This window comes from Syngnathoides biaculeatus, chromosome 6, assembly GCF_019802595.1.
Source record: "Syngnathoides biaculeatus isolate LvHL_M chromosome 6, ASM1980259v1, whole genome shotgun sequence".
NCBI lineage: Eukaryota > Metazoa > Chordata > Actinopteri > Syngnathiformes > Syngnathidae > Syngnathoides > Syngnathoides biaculeatus.
In genome coordinates, this window is record NC_084645.1 from 29,412,334 (window position 1) to 29,430,257 (window position 17,924).

The 17,924-nt window shown below is 38.1% G+C and overlaps 1 protein-coding gene across 1 annotated transcript; it reads left to right on the plus strand.

Annotated features, from left to right (window-relative positions):
- The first annotated feature begins 5,787 nt into the window (after window positions 1–5,787).
- LOC133502263 (calcitonin gene-related peptide-like) lies at window positions 5,788–16,505 on the plus strand. The gene is made up of 3 exons (XM_061822868.1): window positions 5,788–5,873; window positions 8,532–8,675; window positions 16,346–16,505. Exons 1-3 carry the CDS (start codon window positions 5,788–5,790, stop codon window positions 16,503–16,505), a joined length of 390 nt encoding a protein of 129 aa, XP_061678852.1.
- Window positions 16,506–17,924: the final 1,419 nt, after the last annotated feature.

Genomic DNA, 17,924 nt, shown 5'->3' on the forward strand with positions numbered 1-17,924 from the left:
GACATTAGGAATCTCCACGGCTGAAAATAGTGTAGTGTTGAGCTATCCTCATCAGTGTTTCTGTGCCACCTCAGTTTAGTCCTGTCTCAGGTTATGTTCCATAGTCATGTGCTAGTTCATAGTTTGCCTCCTAGTCATCAGACCTCGCTTCACGTTTTTGGATCCCGCCTTTGCTTAGCGTTTCTGTACCTCTGCCTTCTCGGACTGCTTACACCGTGTGCGACCTCAGTTTTGAATAAAACTATGCCAAACATCATGTCCTCGTCTTGGAGTCCTGCATTTGGGTCCAGCCCAGATTCGTGACATACAGAGGTTTTGGTGCAGACCCGCGTCGTCCGGAGGTTGATTTAGTCCCTGACATGGGTGAGCCCGCTGAGCTCAATAGCACTAAAAGGCTCATCCTGTCTAATGGGGTTCCTTATGACGCACAAGCCCTCCCCTTTCCTCTTCTTTCGACATAACACACACATTATTCAGCTTGAGAGTCCGGTGACTGACACACACACACACACACACACACACACCACACACACACACACACACACACACACACACACACACACACACACACACACACACACACTCGTACATGGTACTCAATTAAAATATGACTAATAACAGACATGATTGTACCCGATCATTCCCATAGACGGGAATATTATTGATTCTGGACAGGTCTGTTTAGTTTTATTTCAACACAAACCAGTAGGGAGAAAAAAAAACCCAGTAGGAAATATCACTTGCCGAGATTAAATAGACGTAGAGTTAAATTACCATTTTGAAAAGATATTCCATTTTAAGGAACACACACACGCGCGGTAGCTAATGAAAAGGAATCGAGACGATAGGATTTGACAAAGAGTGGCGTAATTGCTTCGGAGAAGAAGGAGCCATTGATCCGAGGATGGACGACTCGTTTTCTCAGCGCGTGGGCGGCTGCGGCCCACCCGGGCGGCGGTCTGCCCCCCACTGTCGTTTGCGACTCCAATCACTCCATTAGCTCAATATAACTTGATCCATGGCTCTTGTTATCACGCGCCACGCTCATGTTGGGCGCGGACATGCCGTGAGACCACCAAAACACGGCAAGTCGAAGCACGTGAGGGGTGAGTCATGTTGTTGCGTAAGCTTGTAAACGAAACAAGTAGTTTTTTTCAGAAATCTTACGGGTAAGCGGTTCAGATAATGGGTAAATGGATGTTTTAACATTTTTTTTTAAAACTATGATTATAGCATAGTGAACATTTTTATTAAATATTTTTGAGTGAACAACCATCAATGATGGGGTAGTTATACTGTACATGTGCCTGACTTCAGTGAAGCTAGTGAGGATTCTGTTCCCACTGAGTGATGGTGTGAATGTGAGTCTAGATGTTTGTCTGTCAATGTATGTGGCCTGTGACTGACCGGCGACCAGTTCGGGGTGTAGTCCGCCTATTGCCCAAAGACAGCTGAGATAGGCTCCAGAATCCCCCCCGACACAGGACACAAATAAATGAGTGGGAACTGAACCCAGGCTGCCTGCACCAAAGTCAGGCGAGCGTATCTGTACACAATCAGTGACTGGGGACAAATTCTAATAAACAATTATAAAAAAAACATCAATCATCCATCCATTCATTTTCTTTGCTGATAATCCTCACAAGGGTTGCGGGGAGTGCTGGAGCGCTGGTACACCCTGAACTGGTTACAAGCCAATCGCAGGACACATGGAGACAAATAGTTGCACTCACAATCACACCTTGGGGCAATTTAAAGTGTCCAATTAATGTTGCATGTTTTTGGGATGTGGAAGGAAACCGCAGTGCCAGGAGGAAACCCACGCAGGCACAGGGAGAACACGCAAACTCCACACAGGTGGGACCGGGATTGAACCCGGGTCCTCAGAACTGTGAGGCCAACACTTTACCAGCTGGTCCACCGTGCCGCCAACATCAATCATTTATATACAAATGATTTTAGCGTAGTTATGTTTCACCAAACAGATTTTAATGAAGATTTTAGGACAATGATTTTCAGAAACAATTTCTCGCAACATATTAGCACAATGAAGGCTTTTGATTAGTTGTGTTTTAATGAGCATTTTTTTGCCATGAATATTTTATTCTAAAAATATGTTTTTAAATATAGCTGTTTTTCTATGATGAGATTTTGTGGATTTTATGTCTGGATTAAAATTTTAACAGTTTCTGCATGTATACTTATCAAACATCTTAATGTCATTTGGGTTCAACAGCTTTTTTAACTGGGTTTTCATCTTTGTATAGTAATGTTTTTTAAACAGGAATTTGCATTTTCTTCATTTTTTTTATATCATTGCATCAGAGGAAGAAAAAAAAATAGGAACTGTGATTGACTATATGTCAATAATTTCTTGTGCAAACTCATAGCTGGTCACTGGCACATCGCCGCAGCCTTTTCGCTTGGGCTTCAGGAGCTTTGCTGAAAATGTCCTAATATCTACATCTGGAGGCGGCACAGTGGATCAGCTGGAGAGCGTCGGCCTCACAGTTCTGAGGTCCAAGGTTCAATCCTGGCCCCACCTGTGTGGCGTTTGCATGTTCTCCCCGTGCCTGCGTGGATTTTCTCCGGGCACTCGGGTTTCCTCCCATATCCCAAAAAACATGCAACATTAATTGGAGACTCTAAATTGCCCCAAGGTGTGATTGCGAGTGTGACTGTTGTCTGTCTCTATGTGCCCCGTGATTGGCTGGGAACCATTTCAGGGTGTACCCCGCCTCCTGCCTGTTGACAGCTGGAATAGGCCCCAGCACTACCCGCGACCCCTGTGATGATAAGCAGCTAAGAAAATTGATGGATGGATGGATCAATCTACCTCTGGAGAAGAAAAAATAGTCTTCATATGTTTACAATTGTCCACAAGATTAGCAAAAAGAAGCATTGCAATAGGACCCAAGGCTGGTATTCTGAAGTGAAATGATACTAGCAATTAGCAACATTTCTGTTTGACAGGTACGTTTTTCAACCTTTTTTCATTGACAATTCTCAAAAAGGAAACTTAAAACTGATGATCTTGATGACAGTGTGATGACAAACACTCTTTTATGCGTTAATCAGTTAATGGCTAACTTTAGCTTGTTTAGTGCGAACACTAAGCTTAATATTGCTGTGAAATGAAGCATTCTTTTAAATGTTGGTTGTAGATTAAAAACTGCAAGTTCCCTCTTTAACATTTTCGTGTGTTTAACGAACATATTAGCATAGTTTTAATGAACAGTTTTCAAACATTTTACGTTTTACTAACCATATTTACAAATCTACCATTTTAGCTTGGATGCATTTTAAACAATTTCGTAATTTTTTTTCCCCCACTTATCCTTCAAAGGCCATTCTCAACCAAAAATCAAACTACGATATAAGTAACATTTTAACATTTATTTCTTCAGGATACATTTTTCAATACACATTTTTTGTAGTTACGTTAAACATTTTCTTAGCTTCTTTGACGTTGATTTCTTGCTCAACCAAAAATCAAACTATGATATAAGTAACATTTTAACATTTATTTCTTCAGGATACATTTTTCAATACATATTTTTGGTAGTTACGTTAAACATTTTCTTAGCTTCTTTGACGTCGATTTCTTGCTCGTTATTATGCCGCTCGTGTTGGTAACGCAAATGTGTCGTGAGATGGCAAAAACACGTTTTGCCAGTCTGAGTGGTGAGTCACGTCATCGCATAAGCTTATGAATGAAGTGCCTTAATGTGTAGTGTACTCCCTCACCAGTAGATGGCCTGCCAAAAAAAAAAAAAAAAAAACGCGGGGGCGGGAGGGGGTCCCTTATCAATTTCAGCAGTATAACTTTGCCCCTGCCGCCCATTTAATGAATGACATCAATGCAAATGAGGCGATTTTTTTGTGAATGGCGCGGCTCTGCGGATGATGCCCGCGTGGCCCGCAGCCCTGCCATTGGCTGCCGTCAGACCCGGCTCGCCGCCCCATTGGCCGGCCCGCGGGATAATTAACCGCCTCCACGGCTTATGCACAAACCCGGGTGTCGGGATATATAGGGGACCGCTGCCTCACCGCTGCATGCAAAAAAAACGCAGCTCGCAGAGCCTCTTCGGGACCCAAAAGTACAGCAAATTTGAGATTTATTTATTTATTTTCGGTGCTTCTCGCCAGAGGTGAGTATTTGCTTTGTGATGATATGATATGTGGTTATGGTGATGTGACTAAATGAGGGAATTAAAGAAAGTAGAACAGGATACCAGACAAGCAGATCGTGTGCGTGTGTGAGGCAATGGGAGTTCATTACACTAATGCACCGGTTCCTCAGGGAAGCTTGGATGGAGTCACCACCTCTTCCTCTTCTCTTTCATCCCCCATCCTTCCTCCTCCTCCTCCTCCCTCCGTTAATATTGTAGTGCAGTTAAATTTTTAGCTCACATTGGAAAAGATTTATTGATCCTTTAAGTATTAGCTGTAATTACAATTTTAGAGAAAAAATGTCTTTATAAAGTCGTCTGCTGCAAGACAAAAAAAATGGCATGCTGTATTTCTTGTATACATGTTTTTCCCAGGCTCGGGATAAATTATGTGTAAATATGGCGATATTTAAAAGAGAGAGAAAAAAAAACATTTGCGCATCGCTGTGGTTTAAGGAATGTTTTTGACATGTTTTATCATAATTCTGTTTTGATGAACATTTTTAACCTTTCTAGCAATGTAATTTTGTAATAACCAGTTTAAAAATACTTACCTCAGTTTTATTTTGACTAACACTAACAAACAAAGCATAGCTATGACTGACCAAATAATCATAAACATTTTAGCCTAGTTATGCTTTTAAAAAACTATTTCTAATACATATTGTCACTGCAGCTGGGTTCTAATAAACAGTTTAAAAAGTTGTTTAATTCAAAATCTTACAAGTAACATTCGAGCAAAGCAGTATGTTTCAACAATTCCATTTTTTTAATCATAGCTATGTTTTCACAAACACTTTAAAATTAATAATCTGATTTAGCTGAACTTTGATAAACATTTTTAGTGCAACCAAAAACACCCAAAAAAATGTACATTTCAGCATAGTTTTGTTCAAACTAACATTTTAGCATAGTTATTTTATGCTTCAGCGTGCTTACGTTTGTTTCACATTTTTCAAACATTTAAGAAATTTTTACTTTCAATTTTGAACTCACATTTTAGCATGGGTAAGTTATTGTGAATATTTTTTTCATGGTAATATTTTAACGATATAGGTGTAAAAATAGCATAATAAAAAAATAACTTTAGTGTAGTTCTATTTTAAAATTTAACTTTTAACATTTTAACTAAGATTTTTTGTCAAATAATTTACCATGATTCATTTTAACAAATCACTTGTTTTTCTTGAACAAAATCTGTCTGCTGCTTGTATAACAGTCACAGGAGTTACGCTTAAACCAAGATTCCGTCCGAACAGTTTCATCATATTTATGTTCTAAGAAATATTTTAGCAGGGTTTTTTTTTCATAAACAATTTTCAACCCATATTTTAGCTTTTGTTCATTTCCATATTGTTGCACAGTTTATTTCATTTAATTAGATGGAGTCGCCTCCTCCTCCTCTTCCTCCTCTTTGTCATCCTCTTCCTGCACTGCCCCACCTCGCCAACACACACACGCACGCACGCCCACACACACACTCTTGCAGAACTGGCAGTCCCTCAACCCCTGTGGCATGCTTTCAGAGATATTAAGGATTTTCGAGAAATGGAACTTTTGGGGCGTGCCCTTGCTTTAGGTGTGTTTGTGCGCGTGTCTTGCAGGGGGTGGGACCATGGTTATGTTGAAAATCTCCGCGTTGTTCGTCGCCTACGCCCTGGTCATCTGCCAGATGTACTGCTCGCAAGCTGCCCCCGCCAGGTGAGTGCCATACACCTTGGTACCAGAACCAGCACAAACAACATGAGTACATTTTGCGTGATGACGGGGCGTGCTGAAGGAGATGTCACTCTCAGAGATGTCACTTCTAATCCACTTATAAAGTTGTTGGATTCCATTATGATAATGTAATTTCCAGACAGATTACCATAATTCAATAAATGTGAAGAAAGAGCATTTGATAGGTGGTGTACAGTAAGTCTAAGCACATGGGATTATGACAGCAATACAAGAGCTGGAGAAGAAAAAGTGCCTTAAAAAATGTTACAGTAATACTAAATTGTTTTTACTGCCAGATTTGTCATCTTAATTTAATTATTTGAAATGGACTTAAAAAATTAATTCAACTTCATAAAAATCCTTAGTTATGGTACTTAAAAATTTAATGACGTTGGTGTTATTATTTTTCCAATTATCAAAATTGCCTTTAAAAATGAACAAGGCTCCTTTCGGAAAGCATTTGTAAAAATAATACTATTTTCCATTATTATTTCAAATGTTAAAAAGTGTCTTTAGAGATGAACAATGCAGTTATTACAGTTTATTGATATTTCTTAGAATTAGTATTGATGCGATACTGTAAATAAATATCTTTAAAATGTATAATGCTTAGTTGTGAAAAAAAATATATAAATACTATATTAGTCCATCCACCCATTTTCTGAGCTGGTTATCCTCATGAGGGTCGCAGGAGTGCTGGAGCCTATCCCAACTGGCAAGGGCAGGAGACGGGTTACACCTTTGACTGGTTGCCAGCCAATCGCAGGGTACATAGAGACAGACAACAACCGCGGTCACAATCACACCTATGGACAATTTAGAGTCTCCAATTAATGCATGTTTTAGAGATTTTGGAGGAAACGGGAGTGCCTGGAGAACCCAGGGGGAGGGGGAACGACATACAAACTCCACACAAGCAGGGCCGGGATTGAACCCCAGTCTTCAGAAGTGTGAGGCCAATGCTTGAACCACTTGCATCGCCGTGCCACAATACTGTATTGGCATAATTCATATTTTTTATTATCATAAAAATCATGTTTCAAAATTATCTTATTTAAATTTTTATTTTATTTTTTAAAATTTACTTTATTCACATATGGCCTATAACACAAGACATCAGGACATATCAAGAATAAACAATATATATTTGGAGGGTTGTAGTTTGAGCGGTTTAGAAGGGCTTTACATCACATTTGCAGCTTTTTCTGACTTTATACAGCAACAAAAGAGCACAAAAATAAAAAAAAAAAAACTTGCGCCACAATAACGTTGCAATATTATAAGAAATTCATTTTTTACTGTTTCAATCAACATTGAACTTCATTAACATTTGTAGAGGGACAATTTTGAGTACTCCTCCTCCTATTTGAGATAAGGCCAGGGTGGATGAGTGTATGTAATTTAGTGTCCAAACGTATGCATGACTATAATTATATTAGCCCCGGTAAAAGCATTTGTGTCAATATATCTAAAGGGAGCTCCACATTAAGACCAAGGGACACTTTGTGCAGATTGTGCTCTGGCGTTGGAGGGACGCCCGCCAATGGCGACCTCACCCCTTTCCCAACCGGTGACGTCCCCTGACACCGCCACCGCGCTCCACCTTGACCCCACCAACACGCATTACATCCATTTGAACATTCAACATTCCCCACGTCCCGCAATCATTTTATGTCCACATTATTTTCACTAATATTTTAGCGTAGGTCGGCACGGTGAAACAACTGGTTAAAGCGTTGGCCTCACGGTTGTGAGGACCAGGGTTCAAATCCTGACCCCTCCTATGTGGATTGCGCATTCATTGGAGACTCTAAATAGCCCCCAGGTGTGATTGTGAGTATAAATGATTTTTATATGTGGGCTGTGATTGGCTGACAACCAGTTTAGGGTGTACCCCACCTTCTGCCTGATGACAGCTGGGTTTGCCTCTGCTCTCCCCTGACCCTTGTGAGGATAAGTGGCTCAGACAATGGATGGATGGATTTGTTTTAGCATCTTTATGCTTCAACTAAGATTTATTAGCTACTATGTTACCGTTGTAATGCTGAAATAATCCTTTTTCACTAAACATTTTTGGGTATTTAAAAAAGTAAACATTTCAGGAGACGATTAAGACTTTCCTAATTTTTCTGTAACACAGAAGCATAACATTTTTTGCACAGATTTTTTTTTTTTACCTACAACTTAAGTTTGCTTGTACTTTTAAAAACATTTTTAAAATTACATTTGAGCATGGCAATAATTTAACAAACATTTGTGTGCTGTTATGGATTAGCAGACATTTAATTTACATTTTAGTCATGTTTAAATGAACAACAATTTGTATCTAACATTGTAGTGCACGGAATGTTTTCAAAAAGCTTTTTTAGTCTGTAATACCGTTTTAGCATAATTATTTTAATGAATACTTTTAATAAATATTTTAGCTTTGTTTTAAACATTTCAGAGTGGTTATGCGGTGACGTGAACTTTAATAAAATGTTAGCGTTGTTGTCTTTAACAACAATTCTAAAAGCAGCATTTTACTATTCAATGTATACTGCAGTGGAGTCATATTCTAATGAACATTTTTTGAAAATTTGAACAAAGTTCCTTTTGTAATCTTACGGTTCTTTGATCTTCATTCCCCCCCACAAGCAGACCGGAGTTTCAGTCCATGTCGGAGCGGGTAACGCTGACGGACTACGAGGCACGGCGGCTACTAAACGCCATCGTCAAGGAGTTTGTGCAGATGACGGCTGAGGAGATGGAGCAGCAGCAGCAGCAGGCGGCTGAGGGCAACAGGTATGCCTATGCTCATATTATTATTATTATTATTATTACCTGAGTAACATTAGCATTACTCTTTATTATCATTCTGGGAAGTTTTAATTTTTAACACTACCCCTGCCAAAATTTAAAAAGTTCACCTCTTTCAGTACATGGCGGGAACTACATTTTCATAATCCCATTTCAATGCCAACATTACCAAATGAATGCAGACAATTTACATATGAGCTCAACATTACACAATTCTGCACTGATTCAAACCGATCCAACTTCAAACTGTTCAGCTTGTTCAGACATATACGGAGCTATTAATAATATTGTCGTGAATCCCACTTTCAGACATGCACAGTAGAACAAAGCATTCATCAAGGCACTCCTGCATGAACAACTTATTCTAAATTAGTAGTACTACAGTACTTTGAATGAAGAGTGCATGATAGTAGTTGGCATGAGAAGGGGAAGCGACTGTTTATTCTATAAGTGGATAAAAATGTGTAAATAAAAAAAAAACGGGTGGGTGAGTGGGGGTGCATTATATTTGCATGAAAAAAAAATGGATGATGTAGTTAGCATGATGCGAGAAAGCAGATGTTTAGTTCTCAAATGTTATGTTGGCATGTGACAGACTGGCATGCCGGAATTCCGCAAGAATGAAATTGATCGGAAATGAATTGCAATTTTTACAAGATGTCATGTGTAGAATATGCATGTTTGGAGACAACTCCAATGGATCCCACTGGAAGTCATACGGATTTACTCGAGCATTGCAGTACCCGATGTGTCTTTGAAATATAAATTTAAGATTCTATTTCTTACCTCATTGCGTTTACCTGAAAAAAGTCAAACCTTTAAGCACAGTTATGTAGTATATTGTAATTTTTTTTCAATGAATATTTTAGCAGTTTTCACATTATTGCTTCTTACAAAATGTAAGTGGAAGCTTAGGGACTTTCAATTTCTAGACATATACAGGTGTGTGTGTGTGTGTATATATATATATATATATATATATATTATATATATATATATACACACACACACACACACACACATATATATATATATATATATATATATATATATATAAATGAAAAAAAAACTGAACGATGCTAACAAATTTTAGCTACTGTACTCCAGTATAGCACAAAATGTTTGTGAAAGGATAATGCTCAAATTTTAGTTAAACCCTAACTTTTACAAAATGTTTATGTAACTACATTAGTTAGTACATACCAATGCTAAAAATGTTTGCTAAAATGAAACTATTAAAATATCTTTTTTTTTTCAACCCTAATGTAGTTACATTAAATGCTAATGAAATAGTTTAAACAAATATTTTATACTAGGTAAGTTTTCAGTTACACTTTAGGTTTAGGTTAGGTTTTAAATAATATTTTTAAATAAATATGAAAAGTTATTTTATCAAACATTCTGAAACTAACACTTAGAAGCGAACATTTTAATGGTTATGATTTCAACCTTTTTAACTCACATTTTAGTACACTTGTGTTTTTGCCCCACCTCAAAATTAAGCATTTTACCATGATTGTTTTAATGAAAAAAAAAATCAGCAGTTGCAACAATATCTTTTAATTAATTTAATAATAATCATAATAATATTTAATCGAGTCAAAAATATTTCAAGACACTGCAGTTAGTCTGTGCGTGCCATAAATTATTCTATTAATGGCAACAGATGGCATGCAGGCCATTGGTTTTCAAACTGTGGGGCGTGGAAAAAAGTTGATCTCCAAAAAGGGGGCCGCACATCAAAAAGTTTGAAAACCACTGCGTCTACCATCTAGTGCAAAACTGTGCGTCCTTATACGATGTTGCTGGCATAGATAGGTCAACAAAGCTACATTATTTGTAGCAAAGTTCAATACAATGAAGTGAAGAATTTCCAGTGGCCCAAAAATCCAAGAACTCCAGTGGGATTCGCCCTGCATGTTATTGTCCTATTTTATTCTCCCGCTCGATCCCCCCCCCCCCCGTGCATGTGATCTGTATGTATTGTGTACCCCAATCCTAACAGCATGGCCCGGCCGCTAACCAAGCGCTGCTCCAACCTCAGCACCTGCGTACTGGGCAAACTCTCCCAGGAGCTGCACAAGTTGCAGACGTTCCCGCGTACCAACGTGGGAGCGGGAACGCCCGGCAAGAAGCGCAGCGTCCCCGATGGCGAACACTACCCCGGCTACAGCGAGACATTTGACGCTGTCTAACCTCACCCTCTTTTACGCCCTCATCCTCTGCCCCCTCGCTACGTCATTTCCTCACGGCCAGCGCATGTTAGCATGACTTGCCTGACTGACATCGAGAAAAAAGAACCAAGCGTTCATTGCGGGTCTCAGACTAGGGCTGGGCGATTAATTTTATTGATTAATTTGACTTTAGTTTGGTTTTGCAAGATGAATTACATAATTTTTTTCCCAGTAGATCTTCTTAGTGGCTCCGATTATTCTAAGAGGCACATCATTTGTAGAGTAGCTAATATTTTAGCACAGACAGTCTAACATTTTAGCAGCGGCGAGCTGTGCGTTTGAGTCCATGGGCCATAAATATTGCAGAAAAAGAATATAACAGCAAGAAACTGCACCAAATACATGACCAGGAGACTTCAGAATCAATAATCTAACAGACAATCACATAAAATGTTAATAAAATGCTTCATACGCAAAAGAAACTCTGGTTATTATCTGTCCAGATCGCTACAGACCAATGCCAATTAAACGCGTCTTGCCCTGAGCAACCAATCAGAAAGCGTCTGTTAAGACTGACGAGGCCAATTTAAAGATATGACTCAGATATGAGATATGAATTTAAACAAACGTCGTACTTTGCCACCATCTTGTGGGATCTTAAGGCAAATACAGAACAGTGAACCTTTCTGGGGGGGAATCAGTTACTAACTTTTCCCCCACAAATAGCTGAGGTTCATTGTATAGGTGACGTGACATTGGCCAGCACTAATATATATATATATATATATATATATATGTGTGTGTGTGTATATAAAAAAAATATACATTTTCATATTTGTACTGTAAGCAGTGCAGCCAAGAAAAACAGCGAAATCAAGACAATAGACTGTTGGGAGTAAATTAATCAAATCATATCACATTTAGGGCTCTTAAATGAACTTTAGGCGACCGACATAAAGGTAGGTAAAATATGGCATGCGGGCCAAATACGGTACAGTTTGTTCTTTAATCTGGCGCACCGAGGTTTCCCCTGAAATTGGCAAATTGGATTGACTAATCTCATTTTGAGAGTCTGATGTTATTCTTACATATGGACCAGCACAACCTTGCACTTTGATGGCTCATTTTGTGAACATAAAATAAGGATTACGTTAACATATCTTTTGACCCCCCCCAAAAAAAATCCAAGAAGAAGAAGTCGACATTTGCATCTTTCAGTGACACAAAAAAATATTATTTCCATTATTTTGTAGAAATTAATTTAACACTGGTAAAATAAATTTTAAAAAGTTTGGTTTAATTAAAATGGGTCAAAGCTCATACAGTCTGAGGAAAGAAACCTGACAAAATTCATCATTTTAATTTTCGTCTAAGCAAAGTGGGAAATTAACGATTCAAATGAGAAACAAAAATCTGCGATTTTACTATAACGCCATGTCGCTCAGCCCTAGATTAGACAATCAGACGTTCTTCGGCGTACACCACCAGAGAAACCACACATGCACACACGCCTACAGTACTTCTTCGCTTGCAACAAGATTCAACAGGTATCACCATGTTCCTTGTTCAATAAACATATTTTTCTACCAGAAAGCCTTACCCGACATTCATTCAGTCTGGTACAGTGTGGGCCAGACATTATCTTCCTATACAGTCAATGACTGCTTTTGAAAGTTACTCACAAAAAAAGAAAAGAAAAGAAAGACATTTATAGGACGAAATGGGGGACCTTTCAGGAAATACTGTACTGAGGTAAGAACAACATCGAAACCACAGAAAAACAATGCAACAATAACATATCACAAGACATTCATAAAGAGCATTTTAAGCCTCATTTTGGTCAATCTTTTAAAACTAACATTTTAGTGAAGTTATGTTTTAAATAACACTCTTAACCTACTACCTTGTGTAGTTTTAAGGAAAATTTAGCAGTTATATATTCTAAGGAGGCGCTACGGTGGATCAGCTGGTAAAGCATTGGCCTCACAGTTCTGAGCACCCGGGTTCGATCCCGGCCCCTCGCCTGTGTGGAGTTTGCATGTTCTCCCCGTGTCTGCGTGGGTTTTCTCCGCGCACTTCGGTTTCCTCCCACATCCCAAAAAACATGCAACATTATTTGGAAACTCTAAAATTGCCACTAGGTGTGATTATGAGTGTGGCTGTTTGTCTCTATGTCCCCTGCGATTGGCTGGCAACCAGTTCGGGGTGTACCCCGCCTCCTGCCCGTTGACAGCTGGGATAGGCTCCAGCACTCCCCGCGACCCTCGTGAGGATAGGCGGCTAAGAAAATGGATGGATGGATATTCTAAGGAACATTTTTAACCAAGATTTTGCAGTAGTTATGTTGTACCAATAATATCATTTTAGAATCATTATGTTTTAACTAACAGATTTTAGCTAAAATTTTAGTAATTATGTTTTAAGTTTGCTGTATATTTTCTGTTCTCACTGCCTCCCAAGCCCTTACTCCCAATGTAGGTTGCACACCATATAGTAAAATCAGGTTTTGGACACAACACGGCGCTCTGTTATTATCACAGATGTCCCACAATAACAAAGTAGGCTGCCTGTGGCCAGTTTAAAATATAAATAAATAAAAAGATTGGTGCCGAGTAATAAAACGAGAGACTTTTATAAACATTTTCTCTTTGTTGAAAAACTATTTGTAGGAATAATTCACTCCATCTGTGACATGTTATCTGGAACACGCCCTGCTACGATATTACTGACTCCAGTACAGGTGCCACTGCACTATCCCTGTAGAACACGTCCGAAAGATTCTAGTATTACATGACTTCAATGTGCCAGCGTTAATATATTAACTAACTAATACTAACCCTAACCAGTAACCCTAACCTACCCTAACCTTGATCAATCCTAAACAGCCTTAATACCTAACCCTCACCCTAAACCGAACCTGCCGCTAAACCAAACTTTTTTGTTTTTATTTCGTACAAATGTTTGTAGAGGTCATGTCGTTATATCCGCGTAGCCTGCTCTTCCCATGGCGCCTGTGCCAATCACGTGCAGTGACGTGTGTCCTGCCTCGAAACTATGTGGTCATCATATGTGGCCATATTCTTCTCTGAAGACGCAATGCATTATGGTCAATCACGACTCTGAGTGACCATTGGCTCGCTTTGGAGGAAATTTTGAGTGCAGGATATTGGGGACTGAATTTGATCACAGAGCGTTCGGAAACTACTATAAAATGGCGTGAACTGCGTAGTGCACTATTTTAAAGTTAGTGAGGGATTTAGCAAACATTTTATTATTAAATATAGTAATAATAATACAGTAATTACACATTAAATTATTTGTAATTATGTTGAAACTAAAATTTTCTAGGTACCATTTCAATGTCATTAAGTTTTAACTATCATTTAAGACAGTTATGTTGGGAGTTAAAAAGTTGAAAATTTTTAAGTAACATTTATATAGAGTATTATTAGTTCATTTTTGTGTTAAATTAGATTTTTAGACTAATTTATTAGTTTAATTACTGTGTGTTTGAATGAAGTCATTTATAAAATATTTTAACATTGTTTAAAAAATATAGGCAATTTTAAAATAGTTAAAATAGTAGTAAAATAATAGTTGCAGCATGTTACAATTTATACTTTATTTTAGATTATTTGTTTTGATATGATTTAACTCAGAGTTTTGCTAACATTTGTGCATGTTTTAGCTGCACTTTTTTAGCTACTTTTTTAACAACTTGAACTTTTAACTGGCATTGTGAGCGTAATTACATTTAAACTGACATTTAGTGATACTTTATTGTAACAGATATTCTTTTTAAATGACATTTTAGCACATTTATGTTTCAACTGTTCAAATGTTTTTAGTTAATTTGGATATACCTTTTAAAGCTAACATTTTAGCATAGTATAATTGCAATTAGCTTTAAGTACAATTTTAGCATAGTTACTATATGTTCAAAGTAATATTTGTGGTAAAAAGGATCATTTATAGTCTACGGAAGCATATTACTGCCACACAGAAAAAAAAAAGGTCGCGTTTCACATTATAATGTGAATCGTTTCACATTATAATGTAGATTTGTTTCACATAATAACCTAGATTTGTTTCAAATAATAACGTAGATTTGTTTCACATAATAATGTGAAAAACAATCAATAAATAAATGTCACCCATCTTTATCTCGCCCCCCAAAAGACAATTACTTCCGGTTCGGGTGGGTGGAGACCTTTTAGAGTTATATATCAAACATATACATTCCTGTCTATCTACCCAGATCTTCAATAACACTCCATCTTTACCACAAAAAATGATTTAAGATTTAAAGAGGAGATGCACATTCATTGGGCTTCGCCGAATTGGCTCTGCCAGGGACCTGAACCGGAAGTTATTGCTTCGAAACGGTGTTGCCATTGTCTTTTTGGGGTCCGGAGTAAAGAAGGGTGAAATTAATTAATTTATTATTTCCTACATTATTATTTGAAACAAATTCACATTATTATGTGAAACGTTCAAATGTTTTTTAGTTAAGTTGGATTTACCTTTTAAAGCTAACATTTTAGGATAGTATTATTGTAATTAGCATTAAGTACAATTTTAGCATAGTTGCTATATGTTCAAACTAATATTTGTGCTAAAAAGGATCATTTATAGTCTATGGAAGCGTATTACTGCCACACCCCAAAAAAAGGCGCGTTTCACATTATAATGGGAATCTTTTTCACATTATAATGTAGATTCGTTTCACATAATAATGTAAAAAATAATAAACAAAAAAATGTCACCCATCTTTACCCCGCCCCCAAAAGACAATTACTTCCGGTTCGGGTGGGTGGTGATCTTTTAGAGTTATATATCAAACAATATATTAAACAATGATTTAAGATCGAAAAAGAAGATGCACGTTCATCGGGGTTCGCCGAATTGGCTCTAACTGGAAGTTATTGCTCCGAAACAGTGTTTGCATTGTCTTTTGGGGGGCGGAGTAAACAGGGGTGAAATTTATTTATCCATTATTTTCTACGTTATTATGTGAAATGAATGTACGTTATTATGAGAAATGAATCTATGTTATTATATAAAATGAATCTACGTTATAACCTGAAACGATTCATATTATAACACAAAACGATTCACATTATAATGTGAAATGCGACCATTTTTTTTTTGGTGTGGCAGTAATACGCTTCCGTAATAGTCTAAAAAAATTGTTAACATTTTACATTATGTTTTCGTGAACATTCACTTAGTATTACCAATGAACATTTGAACTTATGAAGCTAAGGTAATATTTTAGTGTAATTATGGTTTAACGGTTAACTATTATTTAACTGTATTTGTAATATAGAGCTTTTACATTTGATTGAAAGGACAAAACATGTAGGAAAATATGTTATAACTGAAACAAATAATCTGATCAATGTTTACATTTGATGTTTTATGCGGGAGAGTTTTACCGTGCGACATCTTAACCGCCTGCCCCCGCTTCCCCTGAAGCAGCGTTACAGCACAGAAGCGAGCCTGCAACACGGCCACGTGCGTCACCCACCGCCTGGCCGACTTCCTCAGCCGGTCGGGAGGGATGGGCAACAGCAACTTTGTGCCCACCAACGTCGGCGCCAAAGCCTTCGGCCGGCGGAGGAGAAGCGTTGCCATGTAAGGGCCTCGACGCGGCTTCCAGGAAAAAAAAAGAAGGTAAAAGGACACATGCGATATCAATATTTGAATAGCGTTAATAATAATATTATACTTCTCGTTTGTTTTTTACGCAGATCACGTGGCAAGAAAACATCGGGGTAGAAAAAAAAAGGGAAAAATAACATCAACACCACCAACAACAATGGAGCAGAAAACCAACAGTGAACTGGCCCTTTGAACCCACTCACGTTCAGAAAACAACAAGTTTCCATCTTGCTTTTGCCCCCCCCCCCAAAAAAAAGCACTTTAGTTTGTGTACACTTCCTGTCTTTTATACATTCGTATCATTGGAAAAGTATAAAAAAAAACAAGTGCTCACCGAGTTTTTGCACCGCATTCTCTTCCTCCTATCGTGTAGCATCATTGAACCAGCAGGACCCCAATCAGCCTTCCCACGACACCCCCCCCCCAAAAATCCCTCCATTCCCTGGAAAACCCCCCCCTCCTCACAGTGGGCTGTTGTCTTGTGCCTTGATGTAGAAAAATTTACACGATTGTACAGTTCTGTGAAGAATGGTGACGATGATGAATATAATGATGAATATTGTCAACAATATTGTTGGAAAAAAAAAGACGTTTGAGCAAGATTAAAATGTATTTTAGATACACTCAGGTTTGGGGTACTTGTGTTGTTCTTTGCAGGTTTTTAAGGGGGACCACCGAGGACATAATTATATTTCAACATATTTTAAACACTATCAATCAGCTATAAATGATCCAATAATGAAATTATAGAATTAGAACATTAGTTGAACAGACTGATGTGTGTGTGTGAATGCGTATGTGTGTGATTTATGGTTGAACACACACAAACACACATGAAACGCACACAAATGCTCAGTTGCGATATGTTTTGCAAAATGTGGGCAAATAATGCATGGGTAAACGCTGAATAAAAAAAAAGCAGTCCAACCTGCAATCAGACTTGTTCTTTTTAGAGTTTGAAAGGACAGAAATACACCCAAATATCTTCATAGTCATCAATACTTCTTTGATACTGATGACTGAAAAGGGCTACGACCAGGTTGATACACACATCTGAAATAATAAATTTGACTTGAATTTGAAAATGAGTTCATAAGCGATAAAGAAAACGGATGGATAATGTCCATCCATCCATTTTCTTTGCCGCTTATCTTCACGAGGGTCGCGAGAGTGCTGGAGCCAATTCTAACTGGAACAGGAAGCAGGGTACACCCTCAACTGGTTACCAGCCAATTGTAGGGCACATGGAGAAAAACAACCGCACTCAATCACACCTAGGCACAATTTAGAGTGCCCAATTAATGTTGCATATTTTTGGGATGTGTGCCCGGAGAAAAACCCACACAGGCACGAGGACATCATGCAAACTCCACACAGGCGGGTCGGAGATTGAACC